Raw genomic sequence first — 23,192 nt, 5'->3', positions numbered from 1 at the left:
ATCAAATTGTTATTCACCATATAAATAATATATTTAATAATAATGTGAAATTTATGTTTCATTTCTTTGGCAAGTGAAAATGAACTATAGTTAAGAAGATAATCAGATACATATTATACTAGATTATGTATAGTAATAAGTAAAAGTGGCATTCATAGGCGTTAACAGAAGCAGATAATATAATAATAATATTATGTAATGTATAACTAAGATAAGTTTCTTTATTATTGCCATACCTTTACACTAATAGACTTCTTTATTTTGATCTATTGTTAAAATATTGAAAGGTATGTAGTTTCTAATTAGTATGCATGTAAAGTTACTGGTTAGATTAGCTGGCAGTTTGGTGATGAGATCGCTCGGTGACCGATGTTTGGATAATTCTAAGCTATTTTTTGCTGAGAATAATTTAATGTTACCGGTAAACCTCAGTATTCCGTAGGCATACGAGCTTGCACTTTAATTACCTCGACTTTTGCTTACGAGACACACCCACGCTGGTCCAGATGACAAGTTTTTACTTACGCGTTTTCGAATCGCGCAATCATGAGGTACTAGAAGTTCATACATTTTGTCACTTGCAGTCGCGCGTTTTGAAAACGCAAGACTGCATGTGCAGCGAAACGCGCGAGGAAAAACACGTCGCCTGGAAAAGCTCTAAGCGTAGCCAGCAAGAACAGAAACCAGTGTATTTCCCCGAAGGATTCCAATCCCACAATCTCACTTATTAGCTTATCACATAATGAACGATGTTTTAACCTATTACATATTAGAATTTAGGCTTCATAACTTGTTTGTTAGAGGTCTCCCGATTTTTAACACATTGACAGCATACAATGACGAATGAATAAAGACATAATTTATGAGTAATTTATAAGAGAATAGAAAAATGATGTCATCCGAACATTTACCTATATGTTAAGCTGTCTTAGTGTTGAGGGCCGAGCTGCCGCCCCAGCGACACAGCTGCCTGCGACGCATCCTACACCGGCAAAGTGAATAGTGTACATAGATCATAAAGTTATCTATATTGCTGACCAAATCTGAATAAAAAGTATACTATCATGCTATAACGTATGTATTTATCTACTATAAATAATGATAATACGAACTTACAAAGCTCTATCAAAATAATGCGCATCTCCTCTAGATTAAGTTACACGAAAGTATGCTAATATGTAATAAAGTACGAATGACGGTTTGGACCATAATTTAACCTGGAGGAAAGTCGGTGTTTTAATTTATAATAGTCTATTTTAAATATATTTACGACACATTATACACTGTTATGGTGTTTCATGGTTTTTGATATGATAAATAGGCAGTAAGATACATTTAATATAGTAAGACACGGGTCTTAACGCGACGTATATTAATGATTTACATTATGTACTCACAGCTTGACGTTTCGGCTGCGATGCTGCAGCCATGGTTTAGTTTACTATTTTAGTTGAAATGGAACGCGAAAGTTTAAAATCTTATACATTTAATATGCATACTTTCTACGCTCTAATGTTATTTATAAACATGGTTGCATATTTTAAGAACTATACTTGACTAAGTTGAATGATGAAAAAATATGATGGACGCATTAAAGTGGCACATACAGTTTAACAATATTACATTCTACAATGATAAACTCGATACATGATTACTGTCATCGATACTAGTGTTTGTGTGGAATTGATCCTAAAACGTCAGTTGGGGTTCAGGCGGGGTCCGAGGCTCTCTGGTCACCCGCCCGATCCCCATCGTGGTTCAGAAATAAAAAATATATTGTATAACATTGCGTTATTTGTCGATATTTGTCTTCATAATTGGGTTCGACGAGGACAACGCGGCCGATCACCACGTCGGTACCGCGGTGAAGCACATATTGGATCGTTCGGAACACTGAGAAAAGCTCATACATAGTGACAAAGTTTCACGCCTTTGCGGGCGTAGATTTCAAAACTTCTCAAAAGAAAAGCGAAGCTTCGTCGTCAATCGGACCTCGAAAGGAACCGCGGCCGGACCGACGACAGGTTTCCGAGTCGTCGATGAGAATCGACCGCGCGCCACACGATCACCGCAGGCTGCGATCGGTCGAGGGACGCACGTCGGCGGGCGAAGACGGGGGCGGGTCGCGAGCCCGTATCGGCGCGCTCGGAGACCGGTCGCGAAACGTCGCGGTCGACCGGTGCGGGTGGGATCCGATCGCGCGACGTCGGCGCGGCCCGCGGCGCATTACGCGAAGTACATGACCTTCTTGGTGACGGCGTGGACGGTGATGGCGCGCGCCATGGCGCCGGGCGTGCGGTCCTCGCTGCAGGCGGACTGGTGGCTGCCCTCGCCCGAGTCGTGCTCCTTCTCCACGAGGTGGTAGCGCGCGCGGAAGGCCACGAGGTGCGCGTAGTAGGCGGGCGCGGGGATGGACACGGAGCGCGTGCAGCGCACGTACGTGTGGCACAGCTGGTACGTGAGGCACTGCAGCTCGTCCGACCCGAAGTGGTTGTCGTCCCACAGCACGTGGTAGTGCGACGGCCGCGACGTGCCCTGTGGACGGGGTGGGGCGTGGTTGAGTCACCGATATTGTATTTTATTGGTCCGTATAACATCGGTGCTGACGTGAAGTAATATCGCAGCGACCAAATTATTCACTCAAAACGTTCTATCGCAAATACAGGGTGGAAAAGATAAGTGATCTCACTCGATTATTTCTAAAAAAAACCTAGTTACTGATCCTGAAAGTGCTTCATGAGCTCTATCAAATAGTGTCAATAATAGGTTACAGAATACACTGGATCTATCCGAAAATGCAATGTTTCCAGCTTCCATACTAAAATGTATACCAACCACACTACTATTGGTGCCGTTTGAAAGATCTCGTGAAGCACTTATCGTTTCCATCATTTATATTATGTATTGCCACGGGATGTAATGGTAGCGCAAGCTATATTGGACCGTGCATAGTCTGGTCTGTGAGCACGTAGAATTTTGTCCAATGACCCCAAGCTACCCATCCTTATCGCTCGCGCGTAATTATATTGCTGTCGCGACTGTGCGACGGGCGCTCGCAGTGAGTGTGCGAGCGCAACAAGCACTTTCAGGATCAGTAACTAGGTTTTTTTTAGAAATAATCGAGTGAGATCACTTATCGTTTCCACCCTGTATTTGCGATAGAACGTTTTGAGTGAATAATTTGGGCGTAATTATACAGTGTGAGTCACGTTAAAGTGTACATATAAAAATATATGAAACTAGACCTATTTTTATCGATAAAAAAGAGGTCAAAAAATTTTTGAGATTTTTTTTAATTTTTTATAGAATTTTTTTTCTTCCAATTACTTATTGTAAAGAAAACGTAATAACTTTTAAACTAAGCGGTATATCCTGATAAAACAAAAACAGTAATAATGCTAAATAACAGGCGATACTAAAAAAATACATGAAATACGTAGAAAATGCCAACAAATAATAAAAAATGATACTTTTTGAAAAAAATCTGCTTAAAAATTTGTATTTTTTTGGTTATTTGATAAATTTCTCCAAAAAATGCCCCTATAAAAGGTGGTTTTTATTACTTTTTATTATTCTCTATCGTATTACTTTTGTAAAACCAAAAATCGCATGTCTCTATCCCTATCACAACGTTTGCAATGATCGTTTGAACTAAGCCTCTCCGGGCGCGCCATTCAACGCTTCGTTAACAACGGAACTGAAAGTGACTCTAGATTTGTAATTTTGATAAAGACAAGTTAGATTTTAAATAAAAACAAAAGATTTCGAAATAAAATAAGCATTTGAGTTAAAATTAAAATTGTCTCTACCTGTAGCGGAGAAAAATGTGGTGGCAGGCCTTTGTTCAAACGATCATAGCAAATGTTGCGATAGGGATAGAGACATGTGATTTTTAGTTTTACAAAAGTAATACGATAGAGAATAATAAAAAGTAATAAAAACCATCTGTTATAGGGGCATTTTTTGGAGAAATTTATCAAATAACCAAAAAAATACGAATTTTTAAGCAGATTTTTTTCAAAAAGCATCATTTTTTATTATTTGTTGGCATTTTTTGTGTATTTTTTGTATTGTTTTAGTATTGCCTGTTATTTAGTATTATTACTGTTTTTATTTTATCAGGATATACCGCTTAGTTTAAAAGTTATTACGTTTTCTTTACAATAAGTAATTGGAAGAAAAAAAATTCTATAAAAAATTAAAAAAAAATCTCCAAAATTTTTTGACCTCTTTTTTGTCGATAAAAATAGGTCTAGTTTCATCTATTTTCATATGTACACTTTAACGTGACTCACACTGTATTGCTGTCGCGACTGTGCGACGGGCGCTCGCAGTGAGTGTGCGAGCGCAACAGCAACATAATTACGCGCGAGCGATAAGGATGGGTAGCTTGGGGTCATTGGACAAAATTCTACGTGCTCACAGACCGGGCTTTAGTAGTTATCTGAAAAAGGCTTACAACTAATAAATAATGTTTATCTCACCTGTATGCCCTGGTGGCTGCAGAGGTAGAAGTCGAACTCGGTGGGGTGCGTGATGCCGAGGTCGACGGTGGTGCCGGCGGGGATGTTGCCGGACTTGCCCGACTGTTCCTTCTTGTCGGCGCAGAACAGCCGCGTGTGGTGCCGCTTCTGCACCACGATGAACGTGATGCCCGGCTTGTATTCCGCTTCCAGCTGGAATGTTGCAGGTCGCGGATGTAAGCAAAATGGGAAACCAATCGATTACCTGTAGGCCTAGGATGTACGCCACAATAAACTTTTATCGACAGGGCCGGATCTACCATATGGCTTTTTGGGCCAGCTAAGTCAAGTCAAAGTCAAAAATAGACGATAATGCGAAAGAGTATTAGCCCTAGTATTAGCCCAGGGCCCTAAACTCGCAATCCGGCCCTGTTTACCGATATTTTATCGATTCTAAAATCATCGATAAGTTTTAATCATGGCGCGCATCCTAGTCATTATGTTATACATTCGCGTGTCTATACCAAGTACAATGTTCGCCTGGCCGTTGTAAGACTACATTTAGATCGCGATGCGATGCATGCTTACACCGACATGTAATCAATAAAGTCAGATTAAAAAGCTGACAAAACAATATCGGATATTAATGGAATGGAACTAGATACAACTCGAGAAACCGGTTTTCTTTGAAACACACGACGTAGTCTTCACAACAACGCCATTTTTGCCCTCTTACTAATAAAAAGTTACACACATGTAAATTTTTTTTTAAATGACATTTCCATACTAATGGTCACTTAACTGTTTAACGAGCGTATATTTTTTTATTAGTAAGGTGGTTATTATGAATATCTCAATTTTAAAATAATAAAAACTAGAGAAGCAGTAAATAGGCTGATTTTCAGTACATACATACAATTTTCAATCAAAATCTCATGAAATAGGCTCCAGAGATCGGCTACACACGACATCTAATTTCATTTCCTCTTTAACGAACGAAATGTTGAAGTAAATTACTGCTTAATTAATCTTCAAAGTGATTTTAAGAAAAAGAAACTACTAACTAGAAAGTTATCTACTTTAATATTGATGTTTTTGTTCAGCTACAGGAAATCTTTTATTGAAGTGGACATTTCATTCGCTAACGAGAACAAGAAACACACTCAAACACATATACATATTACATACCTTTTATACACGACGGCTTGAAAGTTTTGGAACCTATANGCGCAGAAGAGATAAACAGTGTAAACGCGTTACATGAAAGGATTGTTTTAGTGAAACTGTGATACAAAAACGTTTATGTGTTGCGAAAACTAAAGCGAAAAACCTACGCTTCGCCGTGCTAGACTGTGCCTTCATCAGAACGGAGGACACTTTGAACACTTGCTTCGCAGTACGTAAAATTTGTAAGTAGAAACTTATGAATAAATAATTAATTGTGAATAAGGTGATTTCATTTCATACTTAATTTATTAATTTGTAAAAATAGGGTACAATGTTGTAAATTAATTGAAACCCTATTAATTATTACGTATTTTTGACGGTCCTAAGCCCGTAAAGTAGAAAGGAAAATCTGAAATCAACTGAAGAGTATTTTAAAATAGTTATTGACTGGATAAAAAGTCTGGTACCCAAAGCCATAAAATTAAGAACTAGGCCACGCCCACTAGGTTTATTCCACTTGCACCTGTAGAACGTGCGAGACAAAATTGGTTTATTCCAATTTGTACGGAAAAACCAAATTTACTAAAATCTTAGTGTACTTTCTTTATGGGAGTCTCTTGTTTATCTTAAATAATAGGTATTGTTACCTACTTTTATCTCTGTGAATATGGCAAGAATGCAAAGTAACACGGTGTATATTGGTTAGAAAGTAGTGGTTTTCTCTAACGTAACACTGTATGTATCCCTTCCCAATCAATTCCCAAATACGGCTCGCATGTGTGAGGCGTTTCGATTACACGTGTAGGCCTAGGATGCACGCCGCGATAAACGATTATCATGCTATTTTATCGATTCTGCCCATAAATGTTGACGTCAATAAAAGTATATCATGGCGCGCATCCTATACCGGCATATTATGTTAGTTTTAAAATAGATTTTGACGATTGAAGCTTTTGCATTGTGTTAAATTTTTCTTTCACTACATTACAACCAATATGGCCGGGATGGCCATACTTACTGCAGTTTGATGTCGCGTGAAATGTCATCTCACTGGTGGATCAAAGAATATAGAATATCAAAATAGGCTAACTAAAAAATATCAAAGATACATTTATATTGCGGCATCATAAAACAGTGGTAATAAACACTCATTATAGTGTGATTCAAACGAGTAGGAAGAAGCAGACTCAGAACAGTTTCAACACCAGGTTTCAATTTCATCCTCTTTTATTTTTGCAACGATACCAGTCTTCCCTAGCATAATGGCGCCTCCCTATTAATCACTATAGCTAAGGTGGACTCCCCAGGAACATTCGCGTGTAATGTAACAATACAAAATTATGTTTAAATAATGATAATTTGAATTTTGTTGCTTAAAATAAATGTTTTTAAACGCAGTCGATAGCACTTCAACTTACCACATACTAATTCCTGAATTGATTTAACATTGCCATAAAAGTATTAAAATCTTGAGAAAATTCGTCGCATTGTGATAGCTTAATATTATCGTCTGTACCTAACACGAAATGAGAATACTTGAACATCCATTAGGAACATTATGAAAAACCTCAAAAACGGGACTTAAAGCAATATTCAATAAGTAATTATAACTGTAACACTTAGCTAAATCAGTGCCTGAGGTATGGGAGCGGCACGGGAGGGTGTTTTTGTTACGTCAAAAGCGAGCGAGACTTCAGATTTGTATGCCAAAATCACCCCTCCCGGGCCGCTCACATACCTTAACATTGTCTCAGTCAGGGCCCGTTTATATGGGATGCTGAGAGGCCGCGCGGCGGCCGGGAGATAGCTTTATTTGGTACGCCCAAAAGGCCACGTAGCTGCCGCGCGGCCGCCGCGCGGCTACCGCGTACTACCACCTCGTGGCCACCGCGTACGCATTTTCAAGAGTCATCTGTTATAGTAAAATGAGCTCTTCAGTAACTACATTTAAAGTTAAAATTAGCGCGGCGCGCGCCTGAAAACTCGAGCAACTGAGATCGATCGACGCGGCAGCCGCGCGGCGCGGTGCGTATCATCCAGAAAATTCGGGTAAGAGCTAGGAGGCGACCGCGCGGCCCCTGCACGGTGTGTTTGTTTTTTAATCTTTTGACCTAGGTAATAGAGTTTAAATTTTCTATGAACGAAACCTATTAACTTAAGCACTTAAGCGCTAGATCTATAATTCAATATTTCATATTTCGTCTGACATTTCGGCCGGGTTGCACGACCGTATACTACAACATTGTTACATTGCACGCATAAGCTCCTGGTCAGCGGGCACCTTAAGACCGCCTTCACATTAGGGCGTCAGAAGCGCGACAACAGCACGGCAGCAGCGGATTCACAATAAAGTGTAGGCGCACCCTAAGCGACACGAGAAAGCGACAGCTTGGCGACTTAGGGCTGATTTTTCAATCGTCAAATATTTTTTAACTGAAGAATAACCTTGTCATTTTGACATATTTCCCGTACTAAAACTGTCAATGTGCCAAACTTATTCTTCAGTTAAAAGTTATCCGACGGTTGAAAAATCAGCCTTAGACACGACAACAAGCTGCGGCCGACAATTTCATATATTTTGTTCAAAGCTTACACTTGGCGTCGACAAGCTAATGTATGAAATTGTCTAAAGCCCGGTCTGTGAGCACGTAGAATTTTGTCCCCCAAGTTACCCATCTTTATCGCTGGCGCGTAATTATATTGCTGTCGCGACTGTGCGACGGGCGCCCGCAGTGAGTGTGCGAGCGCGAGAGCAACATAATAATTATTACGCGCGAGCGATAAGGATGGGTAGCTTGGGGTCATTGGACAAAATTCTACGTGCTCGCAAACCAGGCTATAGTCTAGTCACTGTTGCGTGTCGCCTAGTGTGCGCCTACACGAAATACCGCTACCGCGATGTCATATAGTAGGTAATTACGAGTCGCGCTGCTGAAGCAGGCCTGGCTCACTGCGCGTGGTACATCCGATAATTACCTACAGCGAAGCGCCTCGCCGGCGGGTATTATATCAGTCGAGTGTCACGCGCGCGCCCGTCAGGACGCTGGCGTGCGTTGTAGTACCTAATTCTATGATCGAAGTATTATTTAAAAATGGACATAAAGAGAAAGAAATGTTATTGTGCGGCGTTCGAGTGTTTAAATTCGAAAATAAATCTACCGGATTTATCTTTTTTTTCGCTTCCCAAAGATGCTGAAAGGTATGTTGGCCATGTAGGTAATCAATAAATCTTAGGATAGTATAGAAACCTAACCTACCATGACTACTGCTCCGAAAGAATGCGTTCGTTCGTTTCAGCCAAATGACGTCCACTGCTGGACAAAGGCCTCTCCCAAAGTTTTCCATAATGAATGCGTACTTACCTACATACGTACCTCATTACAAATAAGTAGATTAATTATTTTTTCACTAGACAGCAACCCTAACAGCGTAAGAAGAGTTCAGAGGCACGCGATAGAAAGAGACAAAACTTGTAGGTGAATAAAATTGACTGTGCGAGCTGAATTCCACTGTATCGCGTCGTAGCAAGACTCGCATTTATTTAAATCGTCTTGCGGAGTAATCCTTCTGTACCTGTACTATTACTTATTCTGTGCTTACACTTGGCGTCAGAGTCGCGGAGTCGCCACGACAAGCTAATGTATGAAATTGTCTAAAGCCCGGTCTGTGAGCACGTAGAATTTTGTCCCCCAAGTTACCCATCTTTATCGCTCGCGCGTAATTATATTGCTGTCGCGACTGTGCGACGGGCGCCCGCAGTGAGTGTGCGAGCGCGACAGCAACATAATTACGCGCGAGCGATAAGGATGGGTAGCTTGGGGTCATTGGACAAAATTCTACGTGCTCACAGACCAGGCTATAGTCTAGTCACTGTCGCGTGTCGCCTAGTGTGCGCCTACACGAAATTCCGCAGCCGTGCTGTCATACAGTATGTAATTACGAGTCGCGCTGCTAGTCGCCCAAATGTGAAAGCACTATAAACAAATGAAGGTGTACCTTGATGCAGGCCTCGCGCGTAATTATATTGTTGTCGCGACTGTGCGACGGGCGCCCGCAGTGAGTGTGCGAGCGCGACAGCAACATAATTACGCGCGAGCGATAAGGATGGGTAGCTTGGGGTCATTGGACAAAATTCTACGTGCTCGCAGACCAGACTATAGTCTAGTCACTGTCGCGTGTCGCCTAGTGTGCGCCTACACGAAATTCCGCAGCCGTGCTGTACTGCTGTCATACAGTATGTAATTACGAGTCGCGCTGCTGAAGTCGCCTAAATGTGAAAGCACTATAAACAAATGAAGGTGTACCTTGATGCAGGCCTCGCGCACGGCGGTGAGCTCGTGCTGCAGCACGTGGATGAACTGCCCCTCGGAGATGCCGTCGCGGTACATGATGATGCGGTGCGGCTTGAACCCGCCCGTGCTCTTGTAGAACATTATCAACAGCTCCTGCACCATGCTACTCATCTCGTGCACTATTTCTTGTCTGCAAGAATTTGCACTACTATTACTTGATAGCTTCGAAAGTTCTACAAGTTGCCAGCTTAGATTGTAATATTGGGTTCCTATCTGGTTGAAGTTACGAGTATATTATGACACAATTAAATTAAAGGAGGAATATAGTTATAAACTTATAATTGAATTATCATTCTAAAATTTGGAAAATAAAGAATTTTATGGGATAAAATTTGGGACCAATATGTATCAAGTCTAAATAAAGTTCTGCTATAAAAAAATACAAGATCAAAAATTATAAAAGAGGACAGGACAATCATCATCATCATCAACAGCCCTTTACAGTCCACTGCTGGACTATGAGCCTCCTCCACTATAGTGGAGGGTTTTGCCATAATCTCCACGCTTGGCAGGCGGGTTGGAAATCGCAGTTTAAAAGATTGATGTTTTTCAGAGAGCGCTGCTGCCCATTCTCTGTTTGATGTGTAGTCCCTAAGTCGCCTCTTACGACACCCGCGGGAAGAGTAGGGGTTGGTGACAAATGTATTCTACTCTGCCGTCACCACACGGCTTACCCGCGGGAAGAGTAGGGGTTGGTGACAAATGTATTCTACTCTGCCGTCACCACACGACAGGACGACAGGACAATAGTTTGGAGTAAATAATGATGTTCTGTTTCAATAGCGATGATCGATAACATTGATATCGTCATTATCAGCCACAGGACGTCCGCTGGTGAGCATAAGCCTCTCCTTTAGATTTCCAGAGCAATCGGTTAAAATCAAATTTCATTCAGTCGTCGGTCCACCGCACGCCTGACGCCTCCATCTCCAACTTTTCTACACGTCGACATAGATGAGTTTCAGTTCATGTATCTTTTCCACTTGCTGGTCAAAAATGACAGATAAATAATCTAAGGCAAATAGCAATCGCTAATTATTGCCGGTTTTATTGGTTTGTACATTAAATTGCACTTCGATAAAACACCTGTACCATTTTAAAATAAAAAAACACTTTGTCAATTTAATATGAATTCGATTTAGTGATATCTTTTTAGTATACATAACTAATATAGTTAAGGTAAACAAGGAAGAAATCACTTATTGGACATAAGGCTCATTCTTAGTTTGTTAAGAATTTGTATTCAGTTCAGTTTAAGCCAAATGACGTCCATTGTTGGACAAAGATTTTTGTGTATTACAAAATAGTTGCCAGCATATTTTTAACCTTACTAGTCAAGAATCAAAAGCCATAAAAAATTACATGCTATGTCCGTTATAGAGACAACAAAGAGAGAACAATATGGCTGGAATAACAAAGTGGACAGTATCATAAAATCAAAAACCCTATTCAGTTTAGACCACAAGTGGCACTTATGAACGTCAAAATATAGTAAATAATAAAAAAAGAAAAGGTAGCCCTTATGGGGCACTTTACATGTATCCTTATCTTTTGGGCCCTACCAGCGCTTCGAGACAAAAAATGGGAAGTGCTGAGAAGAAACGCCGGAACAAACTCAGTCACCACTAATTGCCAGGAATTATCTAACGGTAAGAATAACCAAATCCAAGTACATCAAATATGTGCAGACTGAACTGACCACGCATCCTTGTCATCAATATAGTCTCGAACCTTGTAGTTTTGAACCCTTTCGACATAAGGGTATTTTTATATGTATCTTAAATTTGTTTACTGGCAATGAGGGCCAGATGGCAATACGTAGACGCGAGGTCCAAATGCTGCATGATTGGTTATTTTTGACATGACATTGACAGATATGTCAAAATCCACCAATCACGCAGCATTTGGACCTCGCGTCTACGTATTGCCATCTGGCAGATTTTTCAATCGCGAAAACCCTCATTCTATGAATATGGGCAATATTACAATATGGGTGGAACAACTAAGTGGGTAGTATAAGAAAGCATTGGTCAGTACCTGTGCTGCTGCACGCGCACGGTGGCGGCGTAGCGCGATGGGTGCGCGTCCATTGAGCCCACGACGGCGGCGATGGACGGCTTCTTGTTGTCGCCCGCCGGCGGGTGCGTCACGTCCACGCCCAGGAATATCACCGGCTCGTTGAACACCTGCGGAGAAACCAATGAATGCGGGTTACTGGTTTGAAGAAGTACGCTGCGGAGAAACAAATTAATGCGGATTACTGGTTTGAAGAAATAAGCTGCGGAGAAACAAATGAAAGCGGATTGCTCGGTTAAACAAGTAAACCGGTTCGTTAGGCCGCTTGTACATGATATGAAAAGTCACCGGGCCTACTAGTCCGACAGGGGACCGTAAGATACCCCACGTCACTTGATATTAAGATAAGCTCATGGCACACGTTTGGACTATACCTACGCAAGAATTCGTATGAATATTCGGCTAAACACTTGAGAAAATGAAACTCCTAAACTTATTTATTTATTTAAACTTCTTCACTTTCCCTTCAAGAAGTCGAATGCGTATTATTTATGTGAAACTTGAATGAACTGGCTCCTTAACTCCAAAAACAATTGAATGCTAATTACTATTTATTGGAAATTCGAATGAAGTTATGGTGCTTTTATGGTGAAGAATAGAGATAGACTGTTTAGCATAGAAAAAACATTACTCAGCAATACTACAAAACACTGGACATTGAAAAATACTTTTGTTAGAGTACTATTATTTATTAAACTATGAAACTAACCAATTTGTTAAGATACATTCGGTGGATGTTATATATCACATAAAACATCAGATGGCGCTTACATGCACTTTTGAACTTATGTTTACATAGTTGCGCCAGGTATCTCTACAGAGTGAGTTATTCGGATAAAATAGGGCTTGTATCACAGCGCCATCTATACACGTCATCATAAATTTAAACTTTGTTAATACTAGTGCTGCTATCTACAGCAGTAGACAGCTACAACTGAACCTATTTGGTCTAGACTGCTACAAATGGAGCTAGTGCTATCGTAAGCCTTCAGATGGCGCTGTAATAAAGTCGTAATAAAGCTAAGTACAGACGAATGCGAGTCGGTGCAAGTACATTCTAAAAAACAATTTGACTCATGCTCATGATAGGGGTTTACAAAATATGAGCGCGATGATATACGTATCAGAGTACTTTACTCAACGCGCGTTTATCTGAACTTAGCATTAGAAGACCTCGATTTTCTCTATGGCTAACTTAATTTAATTGAATAAATAAATAGATATATTCGGAGCTTTTTTATTGCTTAAGTCATTTTAAATAGGCATTAGATGGAAATACACAATATATTAGGTTTAAATATATTCTAATCCTACTAATATTATAAATGCGAAAGTTTTTATGGATGTATGTTTGTCACCTTTTCACGCATTGAACGGATTTTGATGAAAACAGTATTATTGTTTATACATCACAAAAAGGCTATAATTTAAAGTTAATTACACGCGATGCCGTCGGCCAAAAGTTAGTCTTCTTTATAATAATAATAGATTAGCCATATAATTAGATGGAAATACATAACACACAAAGAACATATGAACCTACATGAATAAGAACGCTTGGGCTTTACCTTCGGACGCAGCGAGGGCACCAATATCGAGTTAATGCCGCCGAGTTTGACGTTGATCTTGAGGCACAAGTTGCTGAGTGTCTGTGGCGACGTCTTGTTGACGTTCTTGGCCTGCACGCATTGCGTCGCCATGCCCAGCACTGTGTCTCCGACGCGCTTCACTTCGGCTGTTTGACAAATAAATAATAATCTATAATATAAAAATGAATCGCAAAATTTACCAATTCGTTTTTTTAAATGTTTGTTGAAGTCCAAGGATGGTTTTTACGGGGAGATTTGCAAAATTCAACCCCTAAGGGGGTAAAACGGGGTCTACGAGTACGAAGTCGCGGGCAGCCGCTAGTAAATAAATATAAATTTCCTTGGACATAAATATACACTGCGCCTCTAGTCCCAAACTAAGCAAAGCTTGTACTATGGGTACTAGACAACGGATTTGTAATGGAATAATTTACCCAACACATCTAGACTTAAGCCGGAGATTTTAACACTAAGGACCAGAATACCACGAAATGGCGATGTCAATAATATATTCGTTTTCTTTAAAGACCGTATCAATAAGCCAGGCCGTTTAATGCATCAATTCTAACTATAAAAGTCATTAATAGATTTCGATGAAGTCTGTCATATTCCTTGTAATGGTCGTTTAATTGCTTGAAAATTGATAAAAAGTTAGTTAATTGAATTTTTTAAATTGTGTCGTCAAGCTGTGTTGCTCTACAAAATCTATGGGAGCATTACGTATTGCGATTGCTAAAAACGTACATCAAATTGATTCCCTATTTCAACGTAGTAAAAATGTTAATAAAACTATTTACAGCCTGACCAGGAACATAAAAACCCTGGCATAGAGGCGCGTCAATTGCATTTGATAGTGCAACACTGAGTACAGTCGTACCTGTGTTAAATTAATAGGCTAACTTTATGTATCAGGATTCAGGATTACGGGCTAATTTGATGTTTTTATAAGTTAACGAAAAAATATTATTATAGGTAACCTGGTTTNGCTTTAAGTGAATATACCTATAAGTATAAAGCTTTGAAATAAAATACGTTTCATCTTTGTCCGCCGTGGGGCATTTTCTCATATTAAAGTTCCCAATGTCCTTTAACAATTCGTTTTTTTAAATGTTTGTTGAAGTCCAAGGATGGTTTTTACGGGGAGATTTGCAAAATTCAACCCCTAAGGGAGTAAAACGGGGTCTACGAGTACGAAGTCGCGGGCGGCCGCTAGTAAATAAATATAAATTTCCTTGGACATAATTATACACTGCGCCTCTAGTCCCAAACTAAGCAAAGCTTGTACTATGGGTACTAGCCAACGGATTTGTAATGGAATAATTTACCCAACACATGTAGGACTTAAGCCGGAGATTTTAACACTAAGGACCAGAATACCACGAAATGGCGATGTCAAGAATATACAGGGTGTTAGGTAAATGGGTATATGAGCCGACACTAGCCCATGTTAACATGAGCATATAAATGGTATGGTGAAGTCAGAAATTTGATATCATTTTTTTTTTCATACAAAATATTTTTTATAAAATCCGATTTGTATGAAAATTAAAATAATAAAAATGAAAATATCAATTTTCTGACTTCACCATACCATTTATATGACTATGTTAACATGGGCTAGTGCCGGCTCATATACCCATTTACCTAACACCCTGTATACAAAATTCATTAATAGATTTCGATGAAATCTGTAATATTCCTTGTAATGATCGTTTAGTTGCTTAGAAATTGATAAAAAGTTAGTTAATTGAGTTTTTAAAATTGTGACGTCAAGCTGTGTTGCTCTACAAAATCTATGGGAGGGAGCATTACATAATTATTGAGATTGCTAAAAACGTACATCAAATTGATTCCCTTTTTCAACGTAGTAAAAATGTTAATAAAACTATTTTATTTTTGCAAGTAGGTTTTTAAAAAGTACTTTTACACGTCCCAGTATACCCTACCACTGCTTTAGAACAATAAATGTGCCAGCGCTAAAAAGAAGCTGGGCAAGAAACTCACGCCCGCATTCACAAACGATGCTTGATTATGTGAAGCAGCAAATCGAACGCATAGCGTTGAATAGAGCTCTGTGATTGGTTCGTGTGTCACCCTGTACGTGCACGCGCACTGTGAGACCTTAGGCCTCAGCCTCGAGTTTAGCGGGCAGCGGGGCGGGAGCGGCGGCGGCGCGGGAGCGGCAGGATCTTATGCGTAAAATCAAATAGACCGGTTCTTGAAAACAGCGGCGCGGGAGCGGGCAACGAGCGGGCAGCGGCGCGGGAGCGGANAAAAGATTTTGGAATATAATTCACAAAATCAATTGCGCACATTTAAAATAAAGTTTGTTTACACTTTGACAGCAATAGACTGACATGCAAGGTGACATGTCAATGAAGTTTTCAGTTACTTTTGCCATTAAAAGAAATTAGTACCATTAGTTTTCCGCAACATGGCGAGGGTTTTTATGTTCCTGGTCGGGCTATAACTTTTGCAAGTAGGTTTTAAAAAAGTACTTTTACACGTCCCAGTATTAACCCTACCACTGCTTTAGAACAATAAATGTGCCAGCGCTGAGAAGAAGCTGGGCAAGAAACTCACGCCCGTACTCACAAACGATACTTGATTATGTGAAGCAGCAAATCGAATGCATAGCGTTGAATAGAGCTCTGTGATTGGTTCGTGTGTCACCCTGTACGTGCACGCGCACTGTGAGACCTTAGGCCTCAGCCTCGAGTTTAGCGGGCAGCGGGGCGGGAGCGGCGGCGGCGCGGGAGCGGCAGGATCTTATGCGTAAAATCAAATAGACCGGTTCTCGAAAACAGCGTCGCGGGATGGGGCAACGAGCGGGCAGCGGCGCGGGAGCGGGNGTTTTCAGGAACTTTCTGCATTACATCAGTTCGCCCAAAATAAGTCGAACAAATCCAAATTGTTCTTTGAAGACTGAAATAGTATGCGATCGCAGTGACCCAACAATAGATGTTGCCATTGTGCCAGCAATCTCAGGTGAGGTTTTATCGTCTGACTATACTATCCTGAGAATTTACTATTCTGGATCTATTTAATACAACACAGATGAGACAGACATCCAATGTTAACACCTTGTCTTGTAAAAACTGACAATCTCGGCTGGAGTCTAAACTTTTAGGTACATGGGTGCCTACCCATTGTGGAAATCTGTAGCTAAAAGCTTTGGTGTGTAATATTTTTACCAAATACATGACCCACCATAATGTTATCCCACCACATATTTCTATATAGACTAAGAGCTAGTGAACGCCAGANTTGTATAGTTTAGAAATAATCGAGTGAGATCACTTATCGTTTCCACCCTGTATACAACCTAATGGGGCAAACAGTCATTGTACCCTTGTATTCTGTTAGCTTGAGCTAACAACGTAGGTACAGTTTGCGGGTAAAAATTAAAACGTTATATGGTATGGCAGATCCACTGCGAAACCTGACTCTCTAGATCCGGCAAAAATATGAACAAATTACTCTTTACATGACAAAAAATGGAATATAACTTTTCATTGGTCCATAATCTTAACCACACTAAATAAATAAAATAAATTATAGTGTTCACTTAAACGTATGTATTCAACTTACTTGAGGGCGTCTTCTCTGACGGTCCGCTGCGGCGCGAAGCATGCGATGGCCCACACGCGTATTTCCACTCCCATGAAGAATTGCTTTCCACGCATGTCCCAGACGCCTTGGTTGGGTAGCGCCTGCTGTAAGAAATAAAAGAAGAAATTCAAAGATACCAAAATAAATTACATGAAAAAAAAAACCAAAAAAGAAAAGGTAAGTAAAGTTTAATGACACAAGTGTATCAAGATTGTGTAAAATCGTTTATGGGGTCATCTGCAAAGAATAGGGTCAGAAATCACGGCGGATGTTAGCAATTGTTGCGTTGGAATATAAAAAAACCCGCGAGACTGTCGTAATTCTAAATCTAAGAGTTATATTTAATTTTGTGAATTTTAATTCGATTTTAGATTTAAGGGTTATTCAATAAGGTGCATCTAGTTCGTTTCAGCTCCACTCAGGTTTACGGATGTCGGTTCTAGGTACTTGAGCAATTGACTCAGTTTATTTAAATCAAACCCGGCAATCAGAGATACGTGGCGTATAACACTGCAATATTGCACCTTATATGCATTCGTTTTGTTTCAAGCTTGATAACAATGCCTCAGTAAGGGACTTAAATGATTGAGATTTGCTTATAATAATGTGGAAAATATTCCAAAATAAGCTTATTTTGTGGTGTAAATGTATCTCCGTATCCGTTACACCACGTATCATGTGACATCTTTGGCGTTCACATGGAAAAAGTTTTATCTTTATTACAATTACACCGATTCGACGAAAACGTAAACCACCGATCTCAGCATCTATGCTAATATGTTATTAACGACCAATTACCTACGTATGGCAGGTAGAGATTGGATTTTAGAGTACATGTTCTATCATAGAACGGCTTAGCCGATTTAGCTGATTTCGGTTTTGAAATGTTCGTCTTAGTTCAGGTTCAAACGTTGACAAAAGAGTTTGTATAAGAAAAAAGCACATGCCTATAGGAAGTTCGCCGAGCATCGTAACCGTATCAACACGAGGCGGTCAGTATTTTTTGTATGAAACTATACTGCAACGCACACTTATCCGCACTGTGAGGTAAAAACCTCGGGCTCGCGGTTGACAGCGCGCCAAAGGCGATGACAGCTCGCGAAAGGCGATACGGTGTGGATGCCTTTCCGAGTTGATAAGTCTGCCTTAAGTCGCCTAAATGTGAATGCGCTCTTAGGCCGTTTGTAGACATCCGTTTTTTCACTGGACGACGGACTATCAAAAAACGGATATCCTTTGTTTGTTGATGTCAATTTTCTCGCCGGACCTATGTACGATGCATGTGCACACGTTCCTTATAAACCATACACCACCGCTAAATCAGGCATAAAATCGGACCGGTCAAAAACACGGATGTTTACAAGCGGCCTTAGGCCTAGAACAGACGGTGAAACGCAACTGCAACGAAACTGCAACTGCTAGTTACTTTTGAGTTGCATCTATGTTTCTGCCATAGCGTCCGTTGAGAGACCACACATAACGCGACCAGTTTGAAAGTTTCAGTTTCATTCATCAGAATCATCAGAAAGTTGCAGTTTCGTTGCAGTTGCGTTTCACCGTCTGTTCTGGGCCTTAGTCTGCCACAAAATAAGGCGAAATAACGCGGGCTATTATTACAGGTTCAAAAAGAAACCTTACCTGTCCTCCCAATGAAGAGACGCGGCCTCCGTACTGCAGCTTGGGAGGAGGCAGCACGCGCCCGCGCACCTCCATCATATTGTTGGAGATCGTCAGCCCGAACTCCTTCACGTACAGATCCGTGTTGAAGTTCGCGCGACGCACCAGGTTGTTGATTTCACGCTCTCTGTACAAGGTAAAACAAGGTGATTAAAGGTTCGGCTAAAGTTTAGCCGCTAAACCAACGCGTGCAGCCGGCGTGCACGATGACGATGGCGATCAGCGCTCCGATTGCGCTAAATATTTTCAACTGTAACGCGACTGGACGAAGAACGAAAAACTCAGCTGTTTGCACAAATCCGTATCGCGGTGTCGTTTTGACAGCTAGTTCAAACGAAGTTGTAACGTAAAAGCTGACAGGAAGCTACTTTTCCTCACACGCTAGTCAAACGCTTCACGAATATTTGCTGTTTTTGTTTAAAAAATAAGGTGTTCGGAATTTTAATGGAAGGTGCATAAATCCTGTTTTGTCTTTGCGCGTGAACTTTACCGCGATACCAAATTGCACATCGGCTGGAATGATATTGGAGCGTGACTGGAGTGTGGACTAGAGATGAAACGCCAATGAATTGGAGACATTACAAATTAGCGCAATCGGGGCGCAGACTTGGGTCCGTGGCCGAGTCCCCCAGTATTCGACGCACCCGTGGTTGAAGCCCCCGATTTAAATAAATTTATATCATATTTTTTTCGGCTTTTGCACTAAGTACAGTCAACGAAAACCATGTATGTTTGACGATATTTAAAATGATGTATTTAATTTTTTGTTAAAAATACTTAAAACTTTTATAATTAAAACTTATAATTGTACTTAGTTAAATGTAGAGAGAGTAGAGTTATTTTAAAGACTGATTGTTACAATTATTTTGATTAGGTAAAACGATTTACATGTTATTACAGGTAAATAAAACCTATGATAAAATATGATGGGTTAAAACAAAACCTATTATATTTTTAGGTATCACTATGGTAAAATAATATTAAACATTTATTTGTACAATCAGTATAAATATTTATTCGTTTATAAATATTTTTGTGACTGACTGTACATTTGATTAAAAATTGCTTCTATCTGACCGGGGGCGTCGACCACGGGTGCGTCGAACACAGGGGGACTCGGCCACGGACCCGCAGACTTTAACGCATTGATCGCCATCGCCATCGCGCACGCAGGCTGATCGCGTTGGTTTAGCCGAACATTTAATGCTAAATAATTGTGTCGGGACATTCGCGCAGCACACCCAGACGCGAACCAAATATTTCTTATTTGGTTCGCGTCTGGGTGTGCTTTTAAATACCAACGCCAGAGATAATATACCATGTCAGTTAGGAGTTTTGGCTATTAATCATAAATAATCTGCTAGTAAAATTGCTATGTCAAACTTATTTTAACAAACTGATTTTGGAAGGTTTATCTTGGAAAAAAAATTGAAATATACTAAACTTCAGTATGCTAAAGTTACCAAGTTTATCAAATTACCAATTTCCCTGAATTGTGATAAACATCATGTATTTAATATGACTAATAAAATTGTTACCAGTTTAGTTGTGATAAGGGAATAGTAATTTAATCAGCACTTTTCCTTGAATACGCTGCACAATAAAGTTATCCTGTTTCACAATAACATAGTAGTCTAAAGTTAGGTATATTACCTATCAGGAGCAGAGCGCGCTGTAGCTTTGATCATGGTTGATGTTTGCATATCTGTCAATTTCTTAATACACCGCTGCCCTGGCACTATGTTGCAAACTTCCAAGGGCAAGTATGTGTGCTTGTGTTCCTGACCCACTTGCAAACACGGCAAATGGGGATATCGGAGCTTCATTTTATATTTATCCAAGAAGTATTTCGCTACTGTACATTCTACAGTTTGGCCATTTTCAAGTTGCAGTGGAAATCTGTAACAAAAAAGATATGAATTTATCAGTTAACTTTTCTAAACATAGGATTTTGATATACATTTTAGGGTAAAAAATCAACTTACGATTGCATTTGTGCAGGTCGACGTGTGACGTTGCACACTCTGTATTTTCGTTTCATAGTACCACAATGGGTAATTTCTATCTTAAGCCCTTTGATTTCTTTCGTAAACTTGACTCTCTGAGAGTCTGTCAGAGGTTTACGCTGGTCATTAATGTCCCGAATATCTAGGACTTCACACATGAATTCAATAACAGGTTGTGCCTTATAAAATGCCGTGGCAGAGACTGAAATGAAAAATAACAATTAGAATCAACACATTTGGATGTTGTATGAAAATGATCAGATTTTATGTTTAGCAACCAATTTTCACAAAAGCTATTACGTACCATCAATATTAAGCATCATTTTCCATTGGCTTGGTCTCACTGATTGATGGAAACCAAACCAAACTTCACGACCCCCACCCAGAGGATGATAATACCCTTCAGGGGAGGAGAAAAATGAGCGTCCGACTGGCGTGTACATCATTGAAGGTAAATGTCTCATGACGACATCCAGAGCCAAGATAGCGTCATAAGGGATTTGTCTCGTACGCCCTTCTAATGCCTCTTCTAGAGCGAATAGTGACACCTATAAATAAATAAATAATGTCAAATAAATACCAAAAAAGAACTAAGTTATAATACAAAGAATTTACAAAATAGACATACCTGAGCCACCCACTTAATAGTAACACGAAATACTCTGTCCTTGCCTTCACCCGGTAAAATAACTTCTAATTCTACTCTATCATTACCAATCGGTAATGGATCCCTTGTATATAGATTATTCCTACCATCAAATACTGGTTTTAGTGCACCAAATATTTTATTATAACAATGTACCATAGTTTCAACAATTTCTCTATTAACCTGTAACAAATCACATGTGTTATTATAACAACAATAAAAGTATACTGAATAAAATAATCTATGAAGCTTTTTGATTGCAAATCCTTACCTTTCTTGGACATTTGTCAGGTTGAATGTTAACATCGTAATGATGTACATAACCTCTCGGCATGGATATCTGGAAGTGGTTCGCACGGAGCATAATCGGTCTTCCTTCATGGCCGAGGTTGGGTCTTCTCGGACACGTGAGGACTGGGAGATCGGGGGGTGGGGCAGCCGCCGGGGACACGAGGGAGATGGGTCCGGCGGCGGCGGCGGCGCCGGTGGGCGGGGCGCCGGTGGTGGGCGCGGTGCTGGCGGCGCCCGGCGCGGCGCCCGTGGTGCCCGCCGCCGTGCTCACCGTGGCCGACACGCCTACGGCGCCCGCACTTGTCTCCCCCGCTGGAGCTGAGGAATATTAACATACAGTACACTGTTCGCCAACATTCACAGTTTGCTGCTTCCTTTTTATCTTGTTCCTTTAGGGAAACTATGTAATGGAAATTTTATTGTCCTATTTTAATACAGTAATGAATCAAGATATAAAAGTGTTCAAATACTAAAAGCTTAAGAATCAAACACTTGTTGGTCTTATGTAAAATTTTATTTTATTCATGCCAAAGAAAGATCATTAATTTGCAACCTATAAATTAAAAACAAGATATTTTACTTTGATGAATAAAGGTTTTAGGTGCTATTAGCATAATTGATAGAGTAATGACTATAATCATTAATGAGAATTATATAAAAGACCTTAAGGAAAACTCATGGACATAAAAGTTACTTAATTTGTTAGGGAACAAACATATTCTATATACGAAATTAACAAATAACTGGGTAGTGTTGACTTGGCATGTATATCTTTTAATTAAAAAGTACATAAACACATTTTCCGAATGAATTTAATTGATCAAACCTATTATGAACCTAGTTGAATCCCTAATTTATATGCACGATAAATTGTACCCATTGTAATTTATAATTTATATTCATCTTTGTGAACAATTGGTAGATATAAGCCAGGGAAAAATGATTTAGGCTGATATTTTAGTTACAAACAAATTATTTAGGGCACAAAGAAAATGATGATGCTGGTGTGCATCCTATCGGTTGACAATATTTCGTATGGATTACTTACGTTGACCAACGGGGTACATCTTGTCTGCTAAATGATTTAAACTAACAAAAAGCTTGAAATTATGAAACTATAAAGTCCTCGTGTCGAAATTCTTAAAATGTGCTATTGTAATACATGAAATAGGTGGCCCCTTCTTGACTTATTTTGACAGTTTAAAATTTTTTTTTCATTACGCTTCTTTATTGCGGAGGCTACTATAGCAAAGGAGTGCCATAATGTTATGCCTAAATCATATCAAAATCGAGTAGGAAGACACAGGAGACAG

The 23,192-nt window shown here is 39.9% G+C and overlaps 1 protein-coding gene across 1 annotated transcript; it reads right to left on the bottom strand.

The window, feature by feature from the left end:
• Positions 1-297: 297 nt before the first annotated feature.
• On the bottom strand, positions 298-23,067 carry AGO1 (protein argonaute-1). The gene is made up of 13 exons (XM_028322380.1): positions 22,928-23,067; positions 21,860-22,197; positions 21,571-21,771; positions 21,247-21,490; positions 20,922-21,144; positions 20,590-20,835; positions 18,898-19,063; positions 17,239-17,363; positions 13,627-13,816; positions 12,020-12,168; positions 9,935-10,112; positions 4,485-4,676; positions 298-2,535 (listed from the first exon to the last, which is right to left on the bottom strand). The coding sequence occupies exons 1-13, from the start codon at positions 22,944-22,946 to the stop codon at positions 2,227-2,229; spliced, it is 2,580 nt and encodes an 859-aa protein (XP_028178181.1). The 5' UTR covers positions 22,947-23,067; the 3' UTR covers positions 298-2,226.
• Between the last annotated feature and the right edge of the window lie 125 nt (positions 23,068-23,192).

This window comes from Ostrinia furnacalis, unplaced genomic scaffold (genome assembly GCF_004193835.3).
Source record: "Ostrinia furnacalis isolate ACB-3 unplaced genomic scaffold, ASM419383v2 OfSCF7642, whole genome shotgun sequence".
Classification (NCBI taxonomy): Eukaryota; Metazoa; Arthropoda; class Insecta; order Lepidoptera; family Crambidae; genus Ostrinia; species Ostrinia furnacalis.
The sequence above is the reverse complement of the archived record's forward strand: the minus strand, read 5'-3'. Positions and strand labels throughout refer to the sequence as shown.